The 26883-nt window shown below is 41.7% G+C and overlaps 1 protein-coding gene across 1 annotated transcript in view; it reads left to right on the top strand.

The window, feature by feature from the left end:
- Nucleotides 1–533: 533 nt before the first annotated feature.
- FRMD3 (FERM domain containing 3) overlaps nucleotides 534–26883 on the top strand; it is a gene marked incomplete at its 5' end in the record, with an annotated part of 135237 nt that continues 108887 nt past the window's right edge. Inside the window, one exon of the mRNA XM_082301922.1 lies at nucleotides 534–632. Within this exon, the coding sequence (XP_082158048.1) occupies nucleotides 534–632 (99 nt within the window). The remainder of the gene's footprint in view (nucleotides 633–26883) is intronic.

Below are 26883 nucleotides of genomic sequence, written 5' to 3'. Positions count from 1 at the left end.
GCCGGCAGCCTGGGGGATGTCCCCCGTTTGCAGGGTATCGGGCATTCCCACGCGAGTACCAGTCGCTGAGGTGCACTCAAAACCAGGCGAGGCACGCCCGTGGCGGGGAAGGCAAACAATCGCGCCGACCATTTCCCCCTCGGCGCCGCCAGCCCAACGAAACGGAGCCCCCCAGGGAGCCCAGCCGGGACCGGTGGGGCGGAGAAGCGGGAGGAGCAGGTGAGGGCGGAGAGGTGCCCCCGCGGGCCGCGCCGTGCCGCGCCGTGCCATGCCGGGGGCGGGCGCAGGAGGATGCTGAGGCCGGCCAGCGGAGCGCATCCTGACGCAGCGGCGGCCCGAGCCGCGGCGGGCGGGCGGATGGCGGGCGGCGGCGGGGCGCCGCGGGGCTGAGGGGTGGCGCTGCCGCCGCGCCGCTCCGCGCCGTGCCGCGCCGTGCCGCGCCGTGCCGCGCCGTGCCGTGGTCGGCCGGGCGCCGCTGCAGGCTGGCCCCCTGCAGCTGCCTGCGGGGCGGCAGCTGCGGGCGGGCTGCCGGGATGATCCGGTTCCGGAGCTCCAGCATCAGGTCGCTGAGCGCGGAGATGAAATGCACCGTGCGGCTGCTGGACGACTCCGAGATCTCCTGCCACATCCAGGTGCCGGCGCGGGAAGGGGCGGCGGCGGCGGGGCGGCTCGGGGAGCGGTTCGCGGGTCGCAGGGCCCGGGCGGCGGCTCGGCTGGGCTGGGCTCGGCTGGGCTAGGCTCGGCTGGGCTGGGCTCGGCTGGGCTGGGCTGGGCTGGGCTCAGCTCGGCTCGGCGCGGCCGCGGCGGGAGCTCCGCTCCCCGCACGCCCCGTTCTCGGCGGGGGCTCCGCGCACCTGCGGCGCGGCAGCCGCGGCTGCTCCGCCGCCTCCCGTGCTGCGCCACGGCGTTGCACTGCACGGCGTGGAGCCCGGCCGGCCGCTGCTGGAGCCGCGGGATCCCTCGGGCTCCGGCATCCCCGGCACAGCGTCCCCGCGGGCGGGAGGAGCGCTCTGGGCTGCGGTGGCCCGGGCCAGCGGGAACATCCCGGCGGCGACTCGCCCGTCCCGCGAAGCGGTAACGGGACGCCCCGGAGGGCACCGCTGGCTGCGGAGCCAGTGTGCGGGAGGACTCGTTCTCCCATGCTGGGAAAGCCCTGCCTTGGAAGCAAGGCCCGCGGCGTGCGGTGTCGGGAACCGCCGTTACCGAGATAGCGGGCAGAGTTCAAAATGAAACGCTGCTCCCTCTTCCTCTTCATTTAAGACAAAAAATAACTTGGAGCAGGCTTTTCAGTGACAGTAGTTGCGGTGTGGTTGGGAAAAAACCAACTTCGCTGTAGTCCCTCTTCCTAATTACTTAGTCCCTCTTTTTATTCCTTCAAGTAATAAGGATGCAAAGTAAGGAGTCTGTGATTTTCTGGTGGAGCAGCAATGTTTGTAATATGTGAAAGCAGGGGTATTTCAGGTGTCCTAACAAGAACCATAACTCTGGTGCATTGTGGAATACAGATTCTTACAGTTTCTTACAGATTTAACTGCGAACATTAAAATCAAGTAACCCTCTGAAATTTCCATGGCATTCATAGAATCACATAGATGAACTTGGCATCCAGATCAGAATATGTGAGTGGTCTTTTAGGAAGTTGTTTGTCACTCACAGTTGGTCTTTCTGTCTCTCTGGCAACATGAAAGAACTACAGCTCAAAATCAAGTTGGTAACCTTATACAAAAACCATTATGGCTAAAAAACCAAGTGCCATGAAATGCAAGTTCCATTTTTGCTTGGACCAAATTATGGTTTCTGTTAGGTCCAACAGAGCTATTTAACACAAGAATAGAGTAGGATAGTTCCAGTTAAAAGGGACCTAAAACAATCACCTAATCCGACTGCCTGACTGCACCAGGGCTGACCAAAACATAAAGACTGTTACTAAGGGTATTACCCAAATGTTTCTTTTTAAGGCACTGGCAGGTTTGAGGCATCAGTTCTGTGAAATTCTAGTGTTTGACCATCCTCTTGGTAAAGAAGTACTCCCTAATGTCCAGTCTGAACCTCCCCTGATACAGCTTTGAGCCATTCCCACACCTCCTGTCGCTAAATCCCAGGGAGAACAGATCAGTACATCCCCCTCCACATCCCCCCTAAGGAAGCTGTACAGAGCAATGAGGTCACTTCTCAGCCTCCTTCTCTCCAAACTAGACAAACCCAGAGCCCTCAGCCATTCCTCACAGGATGTGCCTTCCAGCCCTTCCACCAGCTCTGCCGTCCTTCTCTGGACCATTCAAGGACCTTCCCGTCCTTCTCAAACTCTGGGCCCTGCACAGCACACAGGACTCAGGGTGAGGCCGCACCACGGCTGCATCCAGCAGGATGATCCCGATCCCAGCTGGTGCTGCCGTGTCTGATGCAGCCGGGATGGGGTTTGCCCTCCTGGCTGCCCGGGCACACACTGCTGACCCACACTGAGCTGCTGCCCACCAGCACCCCCAGATCCCTTGCTGCAGGGCTGCTCTCCACACACTCCTCTCCCAGTCTGTGGTTGCATACTAGTTACTCTCAAACAGCATGTAGCCTGGAAGTAACAGGAAGTTACACAGCAGAAAATATTTTGTGCCTGTATCATTATAATGCTCTTGTTAATGAAGAGTGTGGTTATAAGATTTATTGGGTAAGAAGCAGCATGGCCTTCAGAGTATTTTCTTGGAGTTTAATGCAAGCTTTGCATAACTTATTTGGCACCTTTAAAAATTAGTCTCTTTAAACAATCATAAATTTAAGGTCAGAATCTGAAATGGTGTTATTACAGCTCTTTGGATTTGTCGTATTCAACAGATTTACATGTGCTAAGAGTATGCCCTTCAGTGCCTACAGGGCAGAAAAAAAGAGTTACTTTAGGTGTTGGTCAAGGTGAGGCAATGAGCTCAGAACCAGTTATATGGTATTGCATTGTTGTGGCTCATTCTGCATGCAGGAGAAAAGTCACTGTTGAAAATGTTTTAACTATTAGTGTTCTAAGGATAGTTCTGAAGATTGAATTCTGTTATAGTATCAATTAGAAGTTGTTTTTCTGAGTCTGCACACTGACAAAAACATTTAAAAGGTGAGAATAGCTCAGACTGTTTTTTACCCCCATGGGATTTTAGTACCGAAATTCTAAGTATGTAAATACAGAACCTAGTATGAGGAATTACTTTGCTCTTGGTCACTTCACCAGAAACATGCAATTAATGATATTCTGTCATTCTGACTTGCTTGTCACTCTTTCCTTTGCCACAAACTTTGAACTGCTTAATAAGACAGCTACCCCTTACCTATCACTGTATATGCAGAGGACATATAGTATAGTTGTATAATTTATTTATGCTCCTGTGTGTACATAGCTTTTAAGACACTAGACTAATGAATCCCAAACCCTCAACTTTCTGTCTTCAGTTTCTCTGTCAGACCTGTATTTGAACTTCTTAATGTGGACAAAACTTGCTAGGAGCTTTAGCGATACTAAATTTTTTTTTAATGAAAGGACCCCCCACTTTCCTATTAGTTCTATATATGCATATTGATGCATGCTCACCGGGACAAAATGGTCCAGATGATGTGCTGCTGGGTTAACAGTAGAAACGCCAGGGTTTGCCAGCTGCAACATGTTGGACAGCTGTGTTTTGGTCATTAAGAGGATAAGAAAGCCTAATTCTACAACACTGAGAAATGTCATCAGAGTCTTCTAAGGACACAGGATGCAGTAAGGAATCTGACAACTGAAACTCTAGCTGTGCATTTTCAGGGGAAAGGGAGGGGAGATATGTAGCTAACCTGGCTGGTGAGGTGTGTAGATGTGATTTGCTGCAGTTTAGCACACCAAGTTCTACCAAATCCTACTTTTTAAAGTATATCTTTCCAGCAGTTGGCTTGCACACACAGGACCCTGGCACCACTTCTGGGCAAAGCTGCATGCTAATTTTCAGATGCACTGTAGATCTTTGGCCCTACAAAATATGCAACCAGAATTGTGTGTTACTCATCTAAAACACTGGGAGGTAGTTTTAGGGAAAGTAAGCAGGAGCAGATATATTTGAAAGCTGCATATGCATATGTGTGTATTTTTTCCTTCTTGTGTAAATTTCAGTGTTTAGGTAGGCAAAGAAAATACATTTTTATTTTTATTATTAGAGTTCTTTCAAAGCAGCATTACATCAAGCCACCAAGCTAATAAAGTCTGCTTTTGGAAATTACATATTTTAGCAAATAATCTAGTGACAGCATATGGAGCAGTGTGGGGAGAATCAGAAGTGAATCATGCATTTTCAGACTGCAGCCAACTAGTTATTGAGTTGTGCAGCTGCCATGTAGGTCACCAAGTTGCTCAAGGCTAGGTTTGCAGCTCAAAGGTCAAGATTCAGTGCGTCGTCCTCCTCATCTGAGACACTTTGTGACTGCAAAATAGATGAAGTCGTGACAGACACAAGAAAGGGCTGGGGCCCGAGGGACACCTAACTAATTCTTGTGGTGATGTTTATTTTCCCATATTTTTTGTTTGTGAAGGCTCTCTGTGACCTGTAGTCAGACAGTCTTATAGCAGCAGTAGGGTGAAGCTGCTGTGGCACAGCTAAAATTGAGAGGTTATGAAAAACAGCCTGAAGGGCCAGTGGGCACTGTCTGTTTCCATTTGCAAGAGAAAGAGGTGACCTGCTTGTGCAGCCTGCCTGATAAAGCACAGAACCAAGGTTTGAAAGAGGGCAGTGGGGGGAAGTAGGTCTTCAAAACTGTTGGAAATGAGTCAGAAGCAGCAAGAAGACCTCCTTTCTGGAGGTATTAATGAGATACATCTCTTTTGAGTCAATGACATAATGGGCAAAAACTTCCATTTTTGCAGACTTCAAGCAATAACTTCATGTACCAAGTTAGCCTTTTAGTAACAACAGCCCAGAACAGGTCTTGGTTTAACCCACACCACTTGCTCACTCCTTAATTCAAGTTTTGCTTTACTCCTTGAGATGATCAGGTCCAGCTGTGCACAGCTGGAGATAAGGTTGGCATGACTGAAGCTTTTCTCTCATTTGGAGCTTATTATTGAAAATGGTAGTGAACTTTGCTGTCTGTGTGTTTATTTGTAGAAATACTTCATGACTGGGTCTTCTTGTATCTCAATCCATATGTAAAATTGTGTTGTAATGGGGCCTTTTTAATGACACAAGTTTTGCTTTGTATGAGTTTTCCCATAAAAATATCTGTTTTGATATTTCCAAAAATATCAGTTGTTTACAACACTGTTTTTTTCTTTTAATTGTATCTAATTAGTTATTTGATTGTTGCTTAAATGAAAAAGCTTGAATTTCTATGTGTGTCCAGATTTTGAGCAAGGAAAAGATATTAGTTTTAAAAACTGGTCTAGGAACCAGGAAGAAAATATAGCAGAGCAAAGCTTTGATTTATTCATGGTCTGTTCTTAGACCTTTTCACTTCTTTTGCAGAATTTAAAATGAAGGTGACAAGATCTGAGAGAGCTCACTTCTTTCTGCTGATGGTTCAACAGTGTAGAATGGTCTTGTGCTTTACTAATCTAATTTTGGGAGCAGCTTCTGTGCAGTTTGAATACTGCTGCCTGTACTTCGGCTAATAATTTACTTGCTTGACTCTTTTTTTTCTAATTTTCTTTTAAATGTGACATACACTGTTCTGTCTAGTTCTTTTTGTAGCACATTGATCACTGGAAAGTTGCCTACTTGTTTAATGTTTTCTGCTTGGTCTGTGTCTTGCAGGCAAATGCTAAATTTAATAGAAATCTGCTAACCAGAGAACTCTATTTAAAATTCCCATCCCTCAATAAAGTGTAAAAACCAAAACAACATGCTGAAGCAGGCTGTGAAGTAAAAGAGTAGTGACCACAAGTCTCACTGTGAAGGTATGCTGAATGCCAATGAGTTAAAAAAATAAGTGGGAAAGGGAAGGCAGCATGAGAATGAAAGTAGTGGAGAAGTCAGAGATGAAAAGAAGGCAGAGAATCATAGCTGTGGAAAGGGAGAGGTTAAGGGATTATGTAGACAGAAGGCAGGAGATTTAGTGAATTTATACTTATCCTGGGAGAGATGTTAGAAGCGTAACAAGCAAGAGCCTCAAGCTGCTGGATTGATACTATAGCGTTCAAAATAGTAAGATGAGATAAGGAAGGAGATGCAGGTTAGGAGGAATTCCTTTGCATGTTCTGTTGACACATTTTAGAAACTGCTCATTGGGGCTTGTATTCCTGAACTCATGCTTGAGGGTCTAATTGTACAGTTACAGTTGTACTCTTGGTGAGAGTCGCACATGGGAAGACTCTCTAAGAAAGATAAGCCTATGGGTTAAAGCTATCTCTGTTGTAATTGCATGTGTTTGATTAAAGTTGCTGTAATGTATTTTTTTCTGTTTGTTTGTTGGAGTTTGGTTGGTTGGTTTTGTTCTTGTTTTTTTACATTAATAGTTCTTAAGGATGTGCTCTTAGCTCCTTCCAGGGCTGAAAAAGAAACAGGAATAGAGAGTGCCACTAGAAGATTACTAGGGTGTTGTGAGTTCTCATTAAAAATTAAGAAATTAATTGTCTTGATGGATTTTGATATGTGTTTCTGAAACTTGGTGTTTGCTTAATGTTGGTTTCTTTGTCTCTGGTAAAGAAAAGGCACATACCTATGTGTAACACTGCCGTATTTCTACCAATTCATGAGCTCTGTTGTTCTTTCTTGCTATTTTAAACCGAAAGCTGGTTTATACAGGACTTTATCCAATATATACTAAACTGCAGCTGAACTGCTTTACTGTTGGCTAAAGCTTATTAATGATGAATTAGTTTTTTTCCACATTCTCATGTTGTCTGATTAAAGAAAAAAATCTGAAAATTCTTTGTCCTAAAGACCATAATCTTGCCTTTCGTTTTTAACTGCCTGTTTGCTTTGTGTCGTGATTGACATTGTAATTCATATTTTGAACGTGTTTCAGTAAAAAAGAAACAATGTAGATGATAAGTAACTTAATGTACTGGTGGGTTTGGTGCTGAAACCTGGAGGAAAAAAAATTATGAAAAATACAGGCATCCTTACACTAAGTTGTCTATTTAAAAGGGACAAGCTAAAAGGAGAGTTGCCAGTTTAAAATGTAAGTATAATCTTTTCACTTTTACCCTCCTTTCATTTTTCTTTCAGCTTTGCATAAAAATTTCTGCATTCTTTATGGTCAGGCATGTTTGGACACTAGATGAACAGTAGATGTGGAGCTGAAGTAATAATAAAAGGCAACTAGAAAATCAGTAACACCATTCAGCTTATATCTCTGAACTGCAAATCATCATTTTGATCCTGTGTGATAGAAAAGTGACTCCTGTGAGATACAGAACACTTTGCAGGGACTTCATGCCCTTTTTTTCTTGAAAGGGCTTTTGGCACCTCACCATAGTTTTCTTGCGCTTTGAGACACCTTCACCTATATGAGCATCTTCAGTGCACTGACTCTATTCAATCTCACTGAAGTGAGATTGAATAGAGGATGCAGCCAAGAAGAAATAATTTGGTAGAATTAACTGGCCAAAATGAATAATTTGTAAGGAAGTCCTGTATTTTCACATTTCGTTTGTATTTTCCTAGATTGAATTTCCTGTAGAGGTCAGAAATTATTTAATAGTGTGTGTCAATGCTCCTGAACTTACCTTTAAGAAAAGGAGAGATTAATGCCTTTTCTATGGGATGGTGATATAGGGAGTCTGTATGGTTCTTGCTGGTCCCCTGTAACAGATATTATATTAAAAACTCAAGGTTTAAAAACTTAGGTTAAAGAATGGGAAAAATGGCAGCTGATTTTTCTCTTCCTCCTCAAAAAAAACCAACCAGGTGGGTTGGAGAGTGACAAAATGCTTGTGTTCTGTAGCACAGATCCCTGGGTATTTTGGCTTATTAAATCAAACACACTGAAATGGCTCTCTTTATCTTCTTGTTTTTCTCTCTCTCTTTTTGCACTTCCCCTCCATTTCCTAGTGTTGATAATGTCAACCTGTTGACAAGGTTCATAATGTCCAGGTAATCCTTCTCTCCTTTTCCTTTTAAAGTCAAGCTGTAGCATATGACTTTGGCTGTGCCTTTCCCTGCTGTATATGGAATGTATCTCCTTATATAGTTCTTCATTCAACTGAGGCTTCTTGTCTGTTCCTTCATCTTTGATTGCTTAAATACTGCCTCATTTTTCTGCTTAGCCTTGCTTTCTCAGAGACCCACTCTAGACCTTGCAAATCACATTTTTGTTCTTTGTTCTCACTGTTTTAATTCCTTGTCTGATAGTGAAAACACAGTTTTAATAATTCAGATAATTCAGCAGTAAATAAATTAATATTAAATCATTCTTTCTGGCATGAAATAATAATAATAATGATTATGATAATGATAACAACAAAAACAATAATAATATCAGCAACACACTTTCCTTTCTTCACACCTCTACTGTCAGTTACATTATCTTTTCCAGCTACAAACATTCAATTCCAAAAAGTGTTTCTGTCTTCCTCTTTTCAGGGTCTAACATGTTTTTGGTGGAGGTGTATTGAATAATCAGCTCTTGCCATTTCAGTGTGCTTGCCATTTCAAGATAGATGAGGTTCTATGGCAGTAGTAAGCCAAGTGTGAACAGTAATCATCATATTTGTGGTCGCTGTTCATGGGAGTTACTGAAGAATGAACACTGTTGATCTAGTACTGCTACATTCAGAGGAAAGTTCCCCCTGCCTGGAAACTTCAGAGAAAATGTGTCATACCAATCCATACATGGTTCAGTAAATGTACAAAATTTCTCAAGGTTGTTAACTGCCAGAAAGGCAAAAGTAAAGGGTGGTATACCTTAAGTTCTTTTTCAGCAGAAGTGTTCACAAATGGAAATAACTCCTCCAATAGCTGGAAGTCTGGCAATTAAAAATAATTGCAGTAAGATACATAAGTATTAAGTGGCTGCAAAATCATTGCTCTTTAAATGCTTCCTTTGGAAAATATGTCAAATGAGTCAACATCTTCATTAAAAATACTGTTATTTTTCCCTTGTTTATTTGAACCCCAAGAAGAAGTAAACAATTTGTATCGAAGATGTGTTTGGCTCCTTTCAAATATATTATCTCGCAATGATATTTTCCCCATAGCAACTGCCTTTGGATTAGAATTGTACTTAAAAAAAACACAAACCAAGATGATTTCCATCTGATTATTTTTTTCCTGATGTTGTAATATGTAAATTTGCTATAAAGGGGCAATGTTGCAAAGATAACTGTTGCATTGGGGAGAACTTCTGACAACACCGTGCAAAACATTTTCCATGCCATCAGCCTGTATGCCCACTTTTCACAGTTTTTCACATAACAGAAAGCTAAAAAGAAATGGGATTACAAAATGAAAACAAACACACAATGCCTTCATTTCCAAACCCAAACAGTATCAGAAGAATTTACAACAGGACATAATTTGTTAAATATAAATAAGTTGAATTTGTGAGGATATTGATGCATGAAGTTCAGACTGCAGTGGTGTGTATTTCTTTTGTTTCCAGGTGCAGAGACTAGTCAAACTCTTTTGCCTCCGAAACAGCATGTCTATGTGTGAACTGCCTTTTGGGAATGGTTCCTGGACTCTCCTATCTGTTGCAGTGGGGGTTCTTGCAACACGTGTATCAGACAACGAGGCCCGTGGAAAAGTACCAGTCAATACTTGGGAACAAGTCAGCAAGAATGCTAATTAGGAGAAACACTACTGTTGCCGTAGCAGTTTGCTAACATGGGTGGTCGATTTCAACACTCCAAAATGCTTGGAGGGTTTTGGTAGTCTTAGTATAGGTGCAAGCTCCATTTTCAAAAAGAAAAAAAAAGGAAAGAAAAAGATTTTCTGAATGACTAAAGATGTATTTTATAGTTTGTTACTAAAATATGTGAAAAGGTAGCTGTGTTCATGGCACTGTCATTTTAAGCGGAAAATCTGAAGTATTGTGAGGAGGATCTTCAACAGTTGTTGGTAGCTAAACCAGGAGTCACACTGGTTTTAGTAGGTGCTTACAAAGCATCTGCATTTAGAATATATGGCTGTAATCTTGGATTTGTACCTGTAATCTGTTCTGTGATGATGGTCTTGATTTTTGTTCGGGGGGAGAGGGTGTGTTGTTTTGAGGGCTCTTACCAACAGAGTCTAATTCAAAAGTCCTCTGCACAACTTCCGGTGTTAACGGTGTTCTGTTGTTTTCACTTTTTCAAATACAAACTCCAGGCCCTGTAGAGGAGTGATAAATGAGATGTGGCTGTTTCTTTATTTATTTGAACAGTACTTGAAAAATGCAGATGAGATTGTCTATGGAGTGCTATACAGGCCACAGAAATACTACAGAACATGCTTCTAGTCCTATTTGTTTAGGCTTTTCAGAACTAAAGGCAGCTGATCTTTTGCATTCACCCTATTAATTTAAAATTGAGAAACAAAGATAAATACTGCATAATCAGAGGATGATAGCTGCTCTCGTGTTGCATGGGACAGTTAACAGGGGTGCAAGTTAAAATCTGAAGCTGTGCCGTGCCAGCCGGAAATTTAGTGACTTCAAGGATTCATCTTGAGACATTCAGTGTTCCAGTCGGTGGAGTGCACCACATGCATTGACCCTGCTTGCTCCTGCTCTGTGTGAGTTTTCTTTAGTTCCATCCTCGGTTACAGATGGTGCTGTGAGTGATTCAGTGTGCACATTCAGCCATTCAGATAAAATCACTCCAGCAGCTCGAAGTCCCCCTGCCAGTTGCTAAGTGCAGATCCAGGGAGGCTTTCTGTTTTGACTGGAGAATCCGCTCACATTGCCAGGATTTCCGGATTAGTTTTCTTTATGGTCTGGCAGTTGGTACTTAACAGCCACTAGAATAGAATTGAGCAGAAGTTGTCAGTCCCCAAACCAAACCATGCTGCTGGCTCGTGGGCATTAAAGCAAGGAGAGTAGCACATCTAAAGGCAAAATGAACAATCTGCACAGTTTCAGGACAGTGTGTTCAGGTATTTTTTGTGTGTGCACTATATGCACCAAAGAAGTAGCAATTTTCATTCTCTTACCTTCTTGAGAATCAGAGGCTGGTTTGTATCTTGCCCAGAAGAATTTATGGTGTAATTTCAGTGAAAACACAGGGAGGGAATACTTGATTCATGTTGTGATGATGAGACGTCACAAAGCAATTCATGCAGTTGACTTGAGTTTTAACTTAAGTGTGGAAAAATGCTGCTGTAGAAGAGAAATTCTAGTAGCGGAATGCTGGTATATGTGGGCATGTGGAAAATCACACAGGCCAGTGTCCACAGAGGAGACAGAGGCAGAAATCAACTTCATTTGAATAAAGGGAGAGACCCCTCTGTCCTTTGTGCTCATGGGGAAGAGAACAAGACTTCAGTTGTGTAGAGATTTTGGTCGTTAAGTGGTGCAATGCAAAGATGGCAGTATTGGTTACATCTTACAAGTGTTTGCACCTGTATTTTTGTTTCATCCTGTTATGTAGAAATTCTTTCCAGTGAAAGAACACATCGTTTTTAAATCTACAATCACAACCACTGAGGTAATTTTTACTAATCTAATATGTTCCCCTCCTTATTTTATATTTCACATTTGCTTTAAGGTGTCAAGGGATGAGTTCTGTTTCAGCTAGGTTTGTGTAAATAACTTGATCTCTCCTGACTCTCTCTTTCGATCTGGCTTAAACTCAGAAAAGCAAAGAAAGTTAAGTTTCTGTGCATAAACTGGAAAGAACTTAGAAGGTTCAAAATATTCCCAGAAACGAGATTAAAACCAAACGAGGTTAGATGTTGATGCCAAAAAATTGATGTATTTTATTTAATAGTAGAGAGGCAAAGAGAAGGAAAGAGAAAAGAAAGAAAAAGAAGGAAAGAAGGAAAGAAGGAAAGAAGGAAAGAAAGAAAGAAAGAAAGAAAGAGAAAGAAAGAAAGAAATGGAAAAAAGAAGTGCATGCGGGGGTGGGGGAACAGGGAGAGATGACAGGGGTTAGATGGAAGCGGATCACCCATCCGAGCGTCCCAGTGACATCTCCTTGCTCCCCTCCATCCGGTCTGCTGGTGCTGAGGGTCCCCCGTCGCCGCCGTGGCCACGCCGCTACACGCTGCCACACGCCACGTCACACTGCCACACGCCACGTCACGCTGCCACACGCCATGTCACACTGCCACACACCATGTCACACTGCCACACGCCACGTCACACTGCCACACGCCACGTCACACTGCCACACGCCACGTCACACTGTCACACGCCACGTCACACTGCCACACGCCACGTCACACTGCCACACGCCATGTCACACTGCCACACACCATGTCACACTGCCACACGCCACGTCACACTGTCACACGCCATGTCACACTGCCACACACCATGTCACACTGCCACACGCCACGTCACACTGCCACACGCCACGTCACACTGCCACACGCCACGTCACACTGTCACACGCCACGTCACACTGCCACACGCCACGTCACACTGCCACACGCCACGTCACACTGTCACACGCCACGTCACACTGCCACACGCCACGTCACACTGCCACACGCCATGTCACACTGCCACACGCCATGTCACACTGCCACACACCATGTCACACTGCCACACGCCACGTCACGCTGTCACACGCCACGTCACGCTGCCACACGCCATGTCACACTGCCACACGCCATGTCACACTGCCACACACCATGTCACACTGCCACACGCCAAAGAGTGCAGAATTCCGTGGATTCATATACACTTCGGGCCAGGTGGGAACACCCATGTGCCTCCCTTGCAGGGGCCAGCTTGACACTGTCCCTTGCAACACTGAGGGTCTGTTGCGTCATCTCTGGGGCTCCGGTGCTCAGTCTGGGGACCCCTTTGAGGGGGGCCCCTGTGATGGGCCATGTCACCCCCTCCTGCTGTGGATAAGCTCCCCCCCGCCCCCAGTGAGGACCCCTCAGCTGGGCTCCTCTGCACAGTGGAGGATGGGCAGTCACTGCACCTCTGACCAGAGGCTTTTCCAAGATACCCAAAGCCTCTGCTCCCTCCCCCCCTTGGTGCGAGGGTGTGTTCGAGCCTGGCAGCTGATAGCCCTGGGGCTGTGGTCCTCATCTTGGAGGTGTTCAGCCTGTGCTCAGTGAATGTCCCCAGCCCTGAGTTGTTACTTTATCTTATCTTCATCAGCGAGCAGTGTCAGGCCTCAGCCAGGGCCCCATTCAGGGTGTGGTAGTCTTCTCTGCAGCTTTTGTAATACAGTTTTAAAAGTCCTTCAAGAAAATGTTTAAGTCATAAACTATAATATTTCAGTCTCTGACACTCTCTTAGAGGCTCATGAATCTTGTGAATGTAGAAAGAACTACAGGAGGTGGGGTTGGATTGCGGAGGAAAGGAAAGTAGGAATTGTAATTCTTCACTGCAGCTGCAATGGTTTTGATTGCTTCTCCTGCCTTTTGGCAGCTCCTAGCTTCCTGCCTTCTCTGTAACGGGTGAAGATACCAGATCTGTGCCTAAACACAGACTCCCTCCTGAGGCCAGGATCTGACTTGCCAGTTGCATCTGTTTTTCATTATCTATTTCTTCAGTTCACCAGTCTTCAACCCTTTTCACAGATTCTCATTATGGCACTTGCAGGCTATGATTTTTTATGTCTACTTTTTCTTTGGAAGTGGGGCAGTGTATTGTCTTGGTAACAGAAACCTAGATTGGTTGATAAACAGTTCCTGAGTTTGCTAATTCCTGTAATTATTTCACAGGCAGTATTCAAAGAATTGTTATAGATTCTGTAAATCATTGCTTACTTGTGTCCCGTTGACTTTTTTCATCCCAAGGTACTTCTTTGGGTCATCTTTTAATGATAATGATCTGGAGTTAGTCTTTGGACAGTGATGGCTAGAAGTTCCATGCTATATTTTGGATTGAGGTTGTTTTTCTGTTTTTTGTTTGTTTGTTTATTCATTGTTTGGTGTTTGTTTGGCTTGTTTATTTGTTTGTTTTGGTAATCTTTTGGAATTTATTGGCTCAGTGAATGATCTTGACTGTAATTTACCTATAATAGTCTGTATAATTTTAAGGCTTTTACAGTATCCAAACTGTCTGTATAGGGACTTTCTGCATTTCTTTTATATGACTCAGGTTCTGCAACAACCACATTGTACCTTAAAAACTTCAATTTCTACATCTTCTTGGTCATTAACTAGGTTATTCTTACAAGTTTAATTTATTTTAATTGATTTTAAAATCACAAAAATCTTTATTTTCATGGTCTGTTAGGCTGATAGCTCTCAATCCAAACAACATTTTGAAAGTATCTTTTCCAAAGCTTTAATGGTATTGATTCACTTTTAAATTGAGATTCAACACTTAGATTTTTTATGGTAAAGATTTTTGCCTGTTCTTTATATTTGCACTGTTATGTGAAATCCTGAATGATACTGGAATGGTTCAGAAATAGCAGAAATGTTTCTGTGTCCTGCAGGTGCTTTCACATAGCATGAATAAATAAATAATTTTTGAAAACTAAATGTCCCTTTCTTCCTGTTAAAACTCAGCACTGCTAATATATTATTTTGTATGAATATTCACATCTTTTAATGTTTCTTTTGTGTGTGTGTGTGTGTGTGCATGCATGAGCCAGAATTTATTTACACACCATGTCTAAACAGGATGTTTAAACTATGCACAGGAAATGGTATGTAGTTTTCTGTTATGAGATCATAAGTATTTCACTGGAGATGTCTGTCCTGAAAAAATAGACATGAATGGTTTTTTATTCATAGCTTCAACATGTGCTTTTTCACAGTTCTTTTTTACTCTGTGAATGCTCTTGTTGTTTTGTGGTCAGTACTATTATTGTAATCCAAAACCTGTTAGAAAGCTGTATTTTCTTTCCAGATTTTCCATAAGTGGTCTGCATTCTGAGGATGGAAGGACTTACACTGCAATTGACGTCTTTCCATTAACCTGCTTTTAAAAACTTTGTCTTTCATTGTTTGGAAAATTACAGCGAAGATGCAGATATGGATTTAGTTGCCTTTGCTTTTCTTTCTTCTTCTCCCCACCCTTTGCAGGAGGAGCTTTTGGTAATTTTGAGGGCACTGATTTCTAATAATAGTTTTGATACTGCTCTTCTGCTTTGCCAAGCTAATACTTTGCTGGTATTCCAAGAAGGATTAAAATTCTACCAGGTGTTGAGAGGTGTGGCTCACGAAGTAATGTATTAGTCTTGATTCCCAAGGAGGTTATTGGTTTTTTGCTGGTGATGTCCTTGCTCCTCTCCTGCCCAGAGAGAGCCCTTGCTTCCTGTCTCAGTATTACTAGTATATTTTTTATTAACCTCTTTCCCTTGAAGCAAAGCTTTATGTTTTCATACTTGGTCACAAAGGTAATCTGTTGAGAAAAGAACTTCTTTGTTCTGTTCTCTGCATCAAAGTGGACTTTTAATGGCTCTCCTAGTTTCTGTCTTTTTAAAGAGCAAGCAGGTAGGCACACTGACATGTAAATTCTTCTTGAAATTCCTGATTCACTGACTTTGCAGTACTCAAAGAAGACAGGAAGAGCTGTGATTGTGGTGAACCTGCAGAGCTGGTTTGTGCCCTACATAATGTTTGGCACTTCTCTGAGAAATGCAGAAGAAATTGCATTTTCTAACCTCCCTCTGTCGTCTCTATCTCCAGAGGATTTCCTGCTTACGCAGTAACCAAAACGTTTGCTGGAGGAGGATTCTGAGTGTTTTATCCTACAGACTGAACGATGAAGAAAGATTATGAATCCATGGGGAAGCCAGTTTAACGAATTCTGTTTTCCTATTGTGTCCGTACAAATTTGATATTACTTTGTAATTAAAGTTGAATCTGCTTGTACAGGATATTGTTTTTCTCATTTTGAGCTGTGAAGCTTTGCTCATGCATTCCTGAAATAGATCAGCTAAATGTATGCTTAAGAAAGCAGGGAAATCAAAGGGAAAGTACTGTCCTCCCAAAGGTACAGTGGGATTCCTGTAGCAGTATTTCTTTGCAGAAATACCATGAGTTGAGTTGTCTTGCTGAGAGAGGGGTTTCTGCTTCACGAGCAAGATAATTGTATATTCCTGTTCAAAGTAAACATCGTTCTGACACGATTCATGAATGCTAGATATTTTATGCACTCACTGGAATAAACAAAACACAATGCTGTCTCGAGCACTTATTCTGTGGTTAATGTTGTGCCTGCTTTTGCACATCTTTCAGCTACATCAGAGATCAAAACAAACTCCAGCACTTGAGGGCATGTGGGGATAATTTTAGACACTCTGGAGGAAAGTGTGTCTGTAAAGCCTTAATGATTGCTCCTTCATTTATGCACATTTGCTTTAACTGGTGCCAGATATGCTGTAATGTTGATGACATCCTTCACCTTATTAGTGGCCCAAACATAAAAGAGCATATGCTGGTAGTCAAATTTTGTTCATTATGGGCGGAGACCACAAATGTTGAAGGCTACAGAAAGGATGTGGGCTATGGCTACAGATTTGGCATGGAGCATGCTTTCTGTTAAGTGAATGAAAAATGTTTACGACACTGATTTTGTGCACTGGGCACATCCCATGGCTTAGCTGGTGTGAGAATTTGATTAAGCAAATTCTGGAAGAGTTCTCTGACAGTAAGGCAATTAATAAAGTGTTGCAAGATATAATGGTAAACTTGTATGTTGAGTGACTGCCTTTATCCCCAAAAGAGTATGAGAGTGAGTGGAGGTACAAATTGCCGGTTGTCTTGGTTTGGAGATTTAACGAAGCATTTGGAATTTGGGACACAGCCGTAGTAGTTGGTGAAAAATTAAACATGACCAATAAGAATGTTTAGCCAGACTGGGCAGTACTGGAGTTCAGTTTTAAGGGCTTAAAATGTGAGATTGCAAAATGCCTGAAGTGGGGCTGCACTAACCCAGGTCATTGCCAGGACTGTGCCTGGGAAGTGGGCTGGCTGATGTGTTCCCGTCCCTCAGAGAAATAAGGGATACTTTCCATGAATTTTGTGGTTTTAGTGGGACTATTCATCCCTTAATGTCTATTTATAACGTTCCTATGGGGCATGCTGAGAGGTGTAGATTTTAAGGATAAAATGAGGTTTTAAAGATAAATGCTGCTGCTGGGAGAGAGGCTGTAATGGGTGTTTAATTTGGAGCACTTTCTGAGTTCTGCAAGGATGACTATAAAATTCAAAAATCTGAGATAGAAGCACTAATGCTCTCCCCTCTATACATGTGAATACATTCACATGGGAACATGTTCTCTAAAATTTGTATTTTGAAAGAAACATTTAGCTCCTCAGGTGACTGTGGGATAGAGTGTTTCGCACTGCACTGGAAGTTGTCTTCTGCAGAGCTCATGAACAAGAATGTGCTTTGCTACGAGTAGTGTGGAAAAATGAGTGGCCATTCATATTCATTGTCTGCCTTCTGAGCCTCTCCCATTTTGCAGAGAGAGGAGATGGAGCTTGCATTGATCACAACATAGCTGTAATAGTCACCCCAGGTTCACAAGGTCGCTGTGACCCTCCAAAATTCTCAGGAGAGAAGTAGGCATTCAGGCTGTTTCTACATTGTCACAGCTTCAGAGTTGGTGGGGTTTAATTGAAAAATTTGCTTTTCTGCTGTGCAGGGTAGATACTGTGTCCCTGAGGAATGTTAAGCATTAAGCTTTCCCATATCTTTGCCATTCTCACAAGCTATGACCTTGTGTACAGTGGTGTTCCTGCCAGACCTCAGGCACACCAGATCATCTGAAGCACTCTATGTTTTGATATTGTTTACAAGGCAACCATTTGGGGATACAAATAGAGAGCAAAGCACAGGAAGCATTCAGAATTTCCAGAAATCACACCATGTGCCTCTCAGGGGCTTAAAATTTGGTGAAAGCAGAATCATGTTCTTTCAGGGCCCATTGTTCCTTAGTGCTAGAATTGTCACAGATTATCAGTCTACCCTTTTCTGCTTTTTTGCAAAAAGGGCTGATAATAATTTTCCTCCATGCTAGTAATTTGCTTTTCTGTACCATATTACCATTTTATTTTTGCAGGATTTGCCATTTTTAAATTAAAAATATATGTTGTGAAAGTTTGAGCAACTTTAGTTAAAAATATCTGTTATTTCATTTCTGTAATTTAAAAAAGCTACACCAGACAATAACACTCAGATGCTTTGGCTCTCTTGGTATATCCAATGAATGCAAGCAGCTGAGAGCCAACATGCAAATGACAGCTTGAAACAGAAGGAAACATGTGGAGTGCATTTCCATGGGCAGTGGCAGCAGTGTTTACTGCATTATCACATTATCACACTAGTGTCATAGAGCCTTAGGCATGGATAAGGACCCCATTTTGCTATGCAAACACGAAGTAAGATGCACTTCCTTGTCATGTCTAAGGACATAGACACAGTGGAGTAGTATATTACATATATAAATAAAACAGCATGCTGCCACTTAGATGAGAAGTTGTACTTGAATCTGGATGTGCTCTTGGTTCATGACAAATGAGAGTGAAAACATATCAGTCTGAAGCCTTTTTGCCAATACATGTTAATAGGTGGACACTGCTCACAAAGGCAGGCAATAATTATTGAATCATCAAATGCAACTGAGTTATTTTCTGAGCCAGTGTTTGGAGCCCAAGTCCTTAAATTGAAACTGTTGCCTAGATTGGCACCAGTAGATGAAGAAATGACAGTGGGCAGTGTGGTGTGGTGGTCTCTGCATATTGCCATCTATGCCAAGAAAAGAGGGGGTTGGAACATTATAATGGAATGTATTTTGCATTCAGTTTTATGCTGCGAAAGGTCTGACCTGGAAGGAAACTTAGTTGTTTTGGAAGTTTAAGGAATGTAATGTGGGAGCTGAGAAGGATAGGTGGTTGTTATCCTCTCTCATTCATGAGGAAGGAGACGAGGAGGCTTAAAGTGATAGGGTCCTGATAAGCACCTGATAGGCTGAGCTACAACTGGGAATAGGTGGGTGAAGATTATCTGTAGAAAATCATGCTTGTGGCCCTTGGCTGGACTTGTTCCAGGAGCTCCATGTCTCTCTTGTCCTGAGGAGCCCAAAACTGGATGCAGCACTCCAGATGTGCCTCACCAGGGCTGAGCAGAGTGGAAGGATCAGCTTCCTTGTCCTGCTGTCAGTGCTTTTCCTAATGCACCCCAGGACACCACTGGCCTTCTTGGCCCCCAGGACACACTGCTGGTTCATGGACAGCTTGTTGTCCACCAGGACCCCCAGGTCCTTCTCCACAGAGCTGCTTTCCAGCAGATCAGCCCAAGCCTGTGCTGGTGCCTGAGGTTATTCCTCCCCAGTGCAGGACCCTGCATTTGCCTTTACTGAATTTCAGACAGTTCCTCTTTGCCCATCTCTCCACCCTGTCAAGGCCCTTCTGAATGGCTGTACTCTGGGATATTGGCTACTGCTCCCAGCTTTGTGTCATCTGTGACCTGCTGAGGAGGCACCTGTCTCTTTGTCCAAATCACTGGACTCACTCTTGAACCTTTGGGACACCATGTATGACAGGCCTCCAACCAATCAGACTCTGTGCCACTGACTACGACCCTCTGGGATCTGAGATTCAGCTGGTTCTCAGTCCACCTCCCCATTCTCTCATAAAGACAGTATTCCTGATTTCTCCTTTTAGGATATCATAGTACCTAGAACCTTGCTGAAGTTCAGGTAGACAACATCCACCACTCTCCCCTCATCCATCCAGCCAACTGCCATCATAGAAGGTAATCAATTAGGTTAAACATGACTTCCTTTTGGTGAATCCATGCTCACTACTCCTTATCAGTTTGTCTTTCACGTGCTCAGAGATGGCATCCAGGATGAGCCATTCTACCACTTTTCCAGGGACTGAGGTCGACTGACTGGCTGGTAGCTCCCTGGATCCTCCTTCTTGCCCATTTTGAAGACCAAGGTGATGTTTGCTTTCTTCCAGTCCTCAGACACCTCTCTTGATCACCACGACTTTTCAAAGATTATTGTGAGTAACCCAGCTACGGTATCTGCTAGCTCCCTCAGCACTCATGGGACTCCCATCACTCCCATCAGGGCCCATGGACTTGTGGATGTCATGTGCACCTAAGCTGTCTCTAACCCAATCTTCCTCAACCAAGGGAAAATCTTTCTTCCTCCAGACCTTGTTCCTGGGTCAGGGATTCCTGAGGGCTGTTCTTGTCAGTGAAGACTGAAGCAAGGGTGATATTCAGCATCTCTGCTTTCTCTGCAGTCTCTGTTACAATGGTTCCTGTTCCACACAGAAACAGACTCACGCTTTCCTTTTTGTTCTTGATATATCGGCAAAAGCCCTTCCTTGTTGCATTTTTGCATACTCTGACAAAGTCTCTATATTCAGCCCAGGTGGTCTATCCCTGCTTTCACCTCTCCTGCCCATGTCTGAGTTTTGACAGGAATTCCTTGCTCATCATGCACTGGTCTTCACCCTGGATGAAGTGATCCTTGAATATTGGCTCTCTAGGATCCTTCTTCCCTGTAGAGCATGTTCACATGAGATTCTTCAAAGAAGGTGCCTGAAGAGGCTGAAGTTAACTCTCCTGAAGTCCAGGGCTGTGATCATTCTCATTGCCCTGTTCCCTCCTCAGGCGATACAAAATTCCATGATCTTACGGTCACTGTAACCAAGGTTTCCCCAGCCTTCACATCTGCCACCAAACCTTCCTTATCAATATAAGCTCCATCAGTACAGCTTTTCTGCTTGGCCCTTCCATCACCTGTAGCAGAAAGTGTTCATCAATGCTTTCCAACCACCTCTTGGATTGTTTGTGCTTTGCTGTGTTGTTCCTACAACAGATGTTAGAGTGGCTGAAGTCCCCCATTAGAATCAGAGAACCAGGAGACCATGAGAAAGATCTTTGCATCATTTTTTGGAAAGACACCAGTGGAGCAGAATGGCATTTGGCAGGCTAGAGGATATGATATTGGGGTAATGTAGTTGCATAATAACAATAACAAAATAATGTCTTCTTTTATTATACTTTTGCCTACTTAGGGGTTAGGATGAGTAATGATTATTTGTAGTAAGAATATGATTTTAGGAAACAAAGTAGATGTGTGTTATGAGAGCATGAGCTTTTTCATACTTCAAAATTAACTGAACAAGTAAGAGGCTTTTAAAAGTGTTCCTTGACAGGCCAAGATGCATGGGCTGTGAAGCTGCTCGTGTATTAGGTGTGCTTCCAAGAAGGTAATAAATCTCTGGATGCTTAGCAGTGGAATCCCATTTGCAATTAATAAATGATATTTTAATACTTACTTGCTTTGAATTTGGCATGGAGAATTCTGACTGATTGCTAGTGCCCCATTTTGTGCTGGCAGGGTCACAGTCTTCTGGATCATATCATCTAGATTTATATTTGCTGTGTTTTGGGATTGTCTCTAATGTTATCTACAAGTTTGAAAGGTGAGTCTCAACTCTATTGAGCACCTCAATTACTATGAAATTGCTGTACTTTTTTTTACAACAAATCATATATGCTGTGACCTTGAGAGGTATGATTTTCAATTCTTAAAAAAAATATTTCACTTTTTAACAATCAAAAATGGCTGACAACTCTAATGTGAAAGTTTTAATGTGAAAAACTCAGGGGTTAGCAAAGTGTTAGGGAACGTTGTATAAGCTGAAAGTGCAGGTGAGCTGCTTATTGACTTCCAATGTAGTTTGCTGTTTTGGAGAAAAAAGTTGAGGTATTAGAGAAAACGAAACTCCATTTAGGAAAAGAAAGAAGTGTTTCTGTTTATTGTATAAGGTATTTGACTAGCTTAAATTAGACTAGATTAGTTTACTAAACTAGAAGAGTTAAAATTAGATTAGATAACAGGCTTTCAGCATGAGGCAATCAGCTTATATGTTAGTGCTGAAAGATAGCAATATAACGAATGTCTGTCAGAAAATTACGAAGTTAAGTAACTTTAATACTTTTAAATGAACATTTCACAATTAGCTTTTAAAGGATTGTTTAGTGTGACTTAAGATTGTGGGGTGAAGAATGCCAACTCACTGTGCCAGTTTTCTATTCCTGAACAAATATGTGAAGGAAAATCATTTTTATGTTTACTTCATTATTCATTGACTACTCAGAGATATTATGTGTAAGGTTCAATATGGTACACCTGATTTATGAAAGCAATTTTCTTATTTTGCAGCAGACTCCTCCTTAGCTTCACTGGCTAATCAGAAGTGAATGTAAGTGTACATAGTGCTTTCCTTACTACTGATACCAGAGATGTAGGAAAGGGATATTCAAATACATATACCTTTCATTGCATATAAATTTTAGTGTGCTTAAAATGTTTTTTTCATCACTTTTAAGTAAGCTGTATGACAGATTACATGTTCATTAACTGCAAAAAATGCACTGAGCCAATGTCTTTGAATATGAAGGGACATAAGTTTAGGTAGCTTGAAATGCACTAATTAAGTTAAATAAGCATGCCAGCTAAGTAAGCATGTAACTAATTGGATGGATCGATGCTTGTCCAACTCCTAGCAGAGTGGATTTGGAGGGAAGTTAGAAATTATGTGTAGTGCTTTACAGCTAATCTGTGTTACTGTGGGAATAGGGTTATGATTTGCATCAGCTTTAGGCAAAACTGTACCGTGAAGAATACACAGAGCTTGCACAATTTTTTACATTTTAGATTAAGGTGTGTACAACTTCTGTTTGTTTAACCAGTTAGCAACATCCCCTTGAAGCAAATCTTCAATGCAAAACATCAAGCAGGAAAAGGATCCGTTTGCAGGTGCAAGCCACTTCAAAAGCTCAGGGTGAGAAACAGACAGAAGTTTATATCTAGCAGTTCTAGCATGGAGAAATGGTTAGCTCTTTTTGAAAAACTGCTCCAATGTGCACTAAGGTGAGTGAAACCAACAGAGTGGTTCCAACGCAGTCAGTGGAAGCAACATGGTGGAGGGTGTGTAGAAGGTACATGGATAATACATGAGTCACCTTTATTTCCTGAATTATGCTTGGAATCTGGAACTTTTATGTGCACGGTACATAAAAGCAATTGCTCTGAAATATATGCGCATTATTACAATTTTGTTATGCTTACACTGAAGAGGGTAATTTTCTCAGAGGCATGACTTAATTTTGGTGGTGGTCTTAATTTTTTTAAGCATACTGTAAGTGGTTTCTTGGCTTGCTCGGTTGAAGTTAACAGAGGTTTGGAATAATGTGTCCAGCTCTGCTGGTACAGACTTACTGTCAGTCTTGGACTTCCAGCAAGAACAATAGCTAATTCAAATGTTATACCTATTATCTTTAGTAATGTTTCTGCAAGAGACTGAGGATTCACTACGTAAATTACATGAGCGTCACATGATTTTTGAAAGTCAATTTTGTGCAACAATTCTGCACTTCTGTCAGGCCAAATAAATAATTTGTGTAAGGCTATGTAGTTCTCACGATGGCAGTCTTATTCAAGCACTCAGAATGCTGAGGTTGTTTGCTTTATGTACTATAATAAAGCTGATTTTATGCCTGATGCAAACAGATAATGAACTGGAGTTTCCTGTGATGATGTTAGTCCAGTCAGCTATTCTGAGTGGCCATCAAGGCGAAAAAGAAAGTTACAAACCTTTCTATTGTCATAACAGAGTGCTATCGATAGATGTTATAGCTGTTTTGCTCCATTTTCACTGCACAATATTGAGGATTAAATAATTAAATACCTAGTGGAATCTGAAATTTAAATTGTTTATTGGTACCAAATTAAAAAAAAAAAAATCACAACCCTTTCAAAATAACAAGCCTTAGAAAAGATGTCTACTTTTTAATAGTATTTCTATATCTATATATATTTACAGCAATAGCTTTTCTTCAAACAATTAGGCAGATTGTTCACCTCAGTATCTTATACAAACTTCAGAACCTGGTAGGAACTGAAGAAAGAAGGCTTTTTTCCCTTTTGACCTTGTGAATGAAATGATAAGAAAAAGATATAAGCCCAGGAACATACATGAAATTAGTACTGTAGACAATCCACATTTCCAACTCCTTCCCAAGCCATAGTTTAGTTTGAATTAGCAGACATTTATTTGTTTACTTTTCAGTTGAATTCTAGTGCCCATCCCATTAAAACAAAACACAAATGGAAATGATGTCTAGCTTTAGGAAGCCTTTCAAATGGAAATAGAAGTATTGAACTCAGGCTCGGTGATATTTAATTACTTAAATACTTAGGTGTGTATATTCAATATAATGACATGGATAAATTGGCTAACATTTTCAAAGATTATCAACTACAGCCAACTAATCTAAAGGAAAAAAATGCAAGTATTGAAATGGAATTTTTTATTTTGTGTGTCAGTAGTTTCCTGGTTGCTGTTTTAAATACAGTGTACTTGCACAGTGGTTTTCAGTGTGTGCAATGGCTGAAGTGCCAGTTTGGCTTCAAGTTTTACTGACAAAAATTATCAGGCAAAAATCCTGACTAGATTAGAACTGAAGATCATTCCTTGCTACTGTAAATTATGCCTGATGAGAGATTTTTGTAAACATTTCCACCTTTGCAGTTCATCTTGAGGTTAAATTCTGCCTTTAAACGTAAACGTCTGCTTGTCACTGATTGCACGGTGCAGGGTAGGTCAGGGCTGAGAATGCTGGCACGGGTACTGACTATGCTGCTGTACTGCTTTATGTTCCTGGGCGCTCCTGCCACTAGACTGTAAAACAGAGGGATTTATCAATTTAAATAGAATTTGCAAGGCTGTGTTGTCTGTGTTTTTCTTAATTAATTGTTGTGCTTAGGAGGAGACAAATATAAGCCTCCCAAATTTTCACATTTACTGAAATGGATCTTTCAGTGTAGGTAATTTTCTTTAAAGAAAGGTCACAAAAGTGTGTCAGTCCTATTTTTGTATTATTTTCTTTTTATCCTAACAAAGTGATGTTTGAAAGGACTTTGCAGGAGAGATACCCTCTTAGATTGGCAATTCATTTTAATAATAAATAATTTTCTGAGAATAGAACATCAGTGTTTTTGGAGATACAACTCTTACTCTGTTTATGAACTAATCCTGCTTATGAACTAAAAATAATCAAGCTCATTAGGAATATGATTTTTTAAAAGTAATTTAAGAGTAAGTATTTATCTTCCATTTTCATAAACCTAATTTAGCCTGTATGAAACAGCTAGTAAAGTGTATTTAAGGAGAGTCTCTAAACACACCTATTTCAATTATAGAGAGAGAAATTTTGGGGCATGCAACCTCTCATGAAACATAATTTATACGAAGGATTTTTATGAAAACTTTTCTGATTCCTGCTCAGTGCTTCACTGGATTCTATATAGTAATACTAAAGGTCGAATTACTGATCACAAAAGATGGCCTTGTATCAGCAAAGGTTTTTAGGTAAATACAAATCAGTACATTTTATTACTTGGTTGTAAAAACATTTATTTATGTGTGCATTTCAATGTATTTATTTGTTTGTTTTAAAGAAGCTATATGTGTCCGGGGGGAGAAAAGCAGAAAGTGTATATGTGTCACTCTTGGAGAATTTTTAATTTTTAATGCTACTCAATTTAGCGAAGATGTCCTTCCTCAAGCAGTGTGACCCACTGCTAGTATTACCCACATCCTATGTGTGTGAAGTTCTGCACTGAGGTATGTCTCAGCCATACACAGAAGGGACGTGTTTTAATGTATTTTTCTTTTTTGCTTTTATGGTGCCTTTTTTTTTTTTTTAAGGCCATGTTTTTAGTTTTTTTTAAATTTAGGGACAGTGGATTAAAATTATTCTGAAAATCCTTGAAGGCTGGAAGCTGCTATCATTATCTGAAATTTTAAGCCCAATTTGGCTCCTGAACCAGCTGATAGTTTGAAAGGAAACCTTTCTGGCCCATTATCTTTTGATGCGTGACTAAAGTCTCAGTCATTTAATATCTCTGGTCTTGAATCAATTCTATCTATCTGTGATGTCATTGGGCAGAGAGCATTTTCATTTCCTCATACACACCTGCACGCCCACTCTTTATAAGATGTCTTGTCTCTTGGGGTGAAGGCAGGACCCAGGTTTTGTCCTTGCTGAAGTTTTTAGCAAGGTAGTGCTAAGAACAGGAACCATAGCTTTGCTATATGTACTTCACACATCCCTTTGTGCCTCAAGATCTGATGGAGGGGTGACAGTGGTGGTCTGTGGCCATGCCACCAGGATTACTGACCACACCCTTGGTGGCAGCTGCTATTGCTGCTTCCTTGCCTTGAGACAGAGGAGAGTGCTTCATCGATAGCTTGGAGAAGGATGGAGTTCACTAGGACTGGTGCTGAGGGGCCTCACAGGAGAGGGATAATTTGCCATACCACCTGTATTAGGCAGTGGAAGTGGATATGGGGCAAAATCTGTGTGTATCTGGGGGACTCCTGAATCTTTCTAGGTACAGGTCCATGAGGTGGGCAGCTGGGACCCCAAGGACTTGCTTTGTTGCTGATACAACAAGATTATATTTGTGTGGAAACATTTGAGCTTTCTCTGACTTAGTCCTCTTTGTGCTTTTCCTTATCAGTTTCACTGGGTGGGTATTCTTTCTTTGGGACTATAGAATGCTTTGCAAAACAGTTTTAGTCCTATTTATGCCACTTCCAACATCTCAAGCTGGCCACAGTCCAGTTACAACATACAAATTTGATGTATTTCCATTCTAGTCACTATAGGATACCTCAAGCTATAGCTGTAGCTTGAATATTAAGATCCGCTTACGTTTTTATTGTAGTGAGTAAGTTCTGCCAAAAGAATATATCCATGGAACATTTATTTTTCAGTGTGAGATTCATATTATTATTCTTATTTCAGTTAAACAGTATACCTTGGAAGTTTTTCCACTGTAGT

Source organism: Coloeus monedula (assembly GCF_965178545.1).
Source record: "Coloeus monedula genome assembly, chromosome: Z".
In the NCBI taxonomy this organism is placed as follows: Eukaryota; Metazoa; Chordata; class Aves; order Passeriformes; family Corvidae; genus Coloeus; species Coloeus monedula.
Note: the sequence above shows the minus strand (reverse complement) of the source record. Positions and strands in the feature narration are given on the sequence as shown.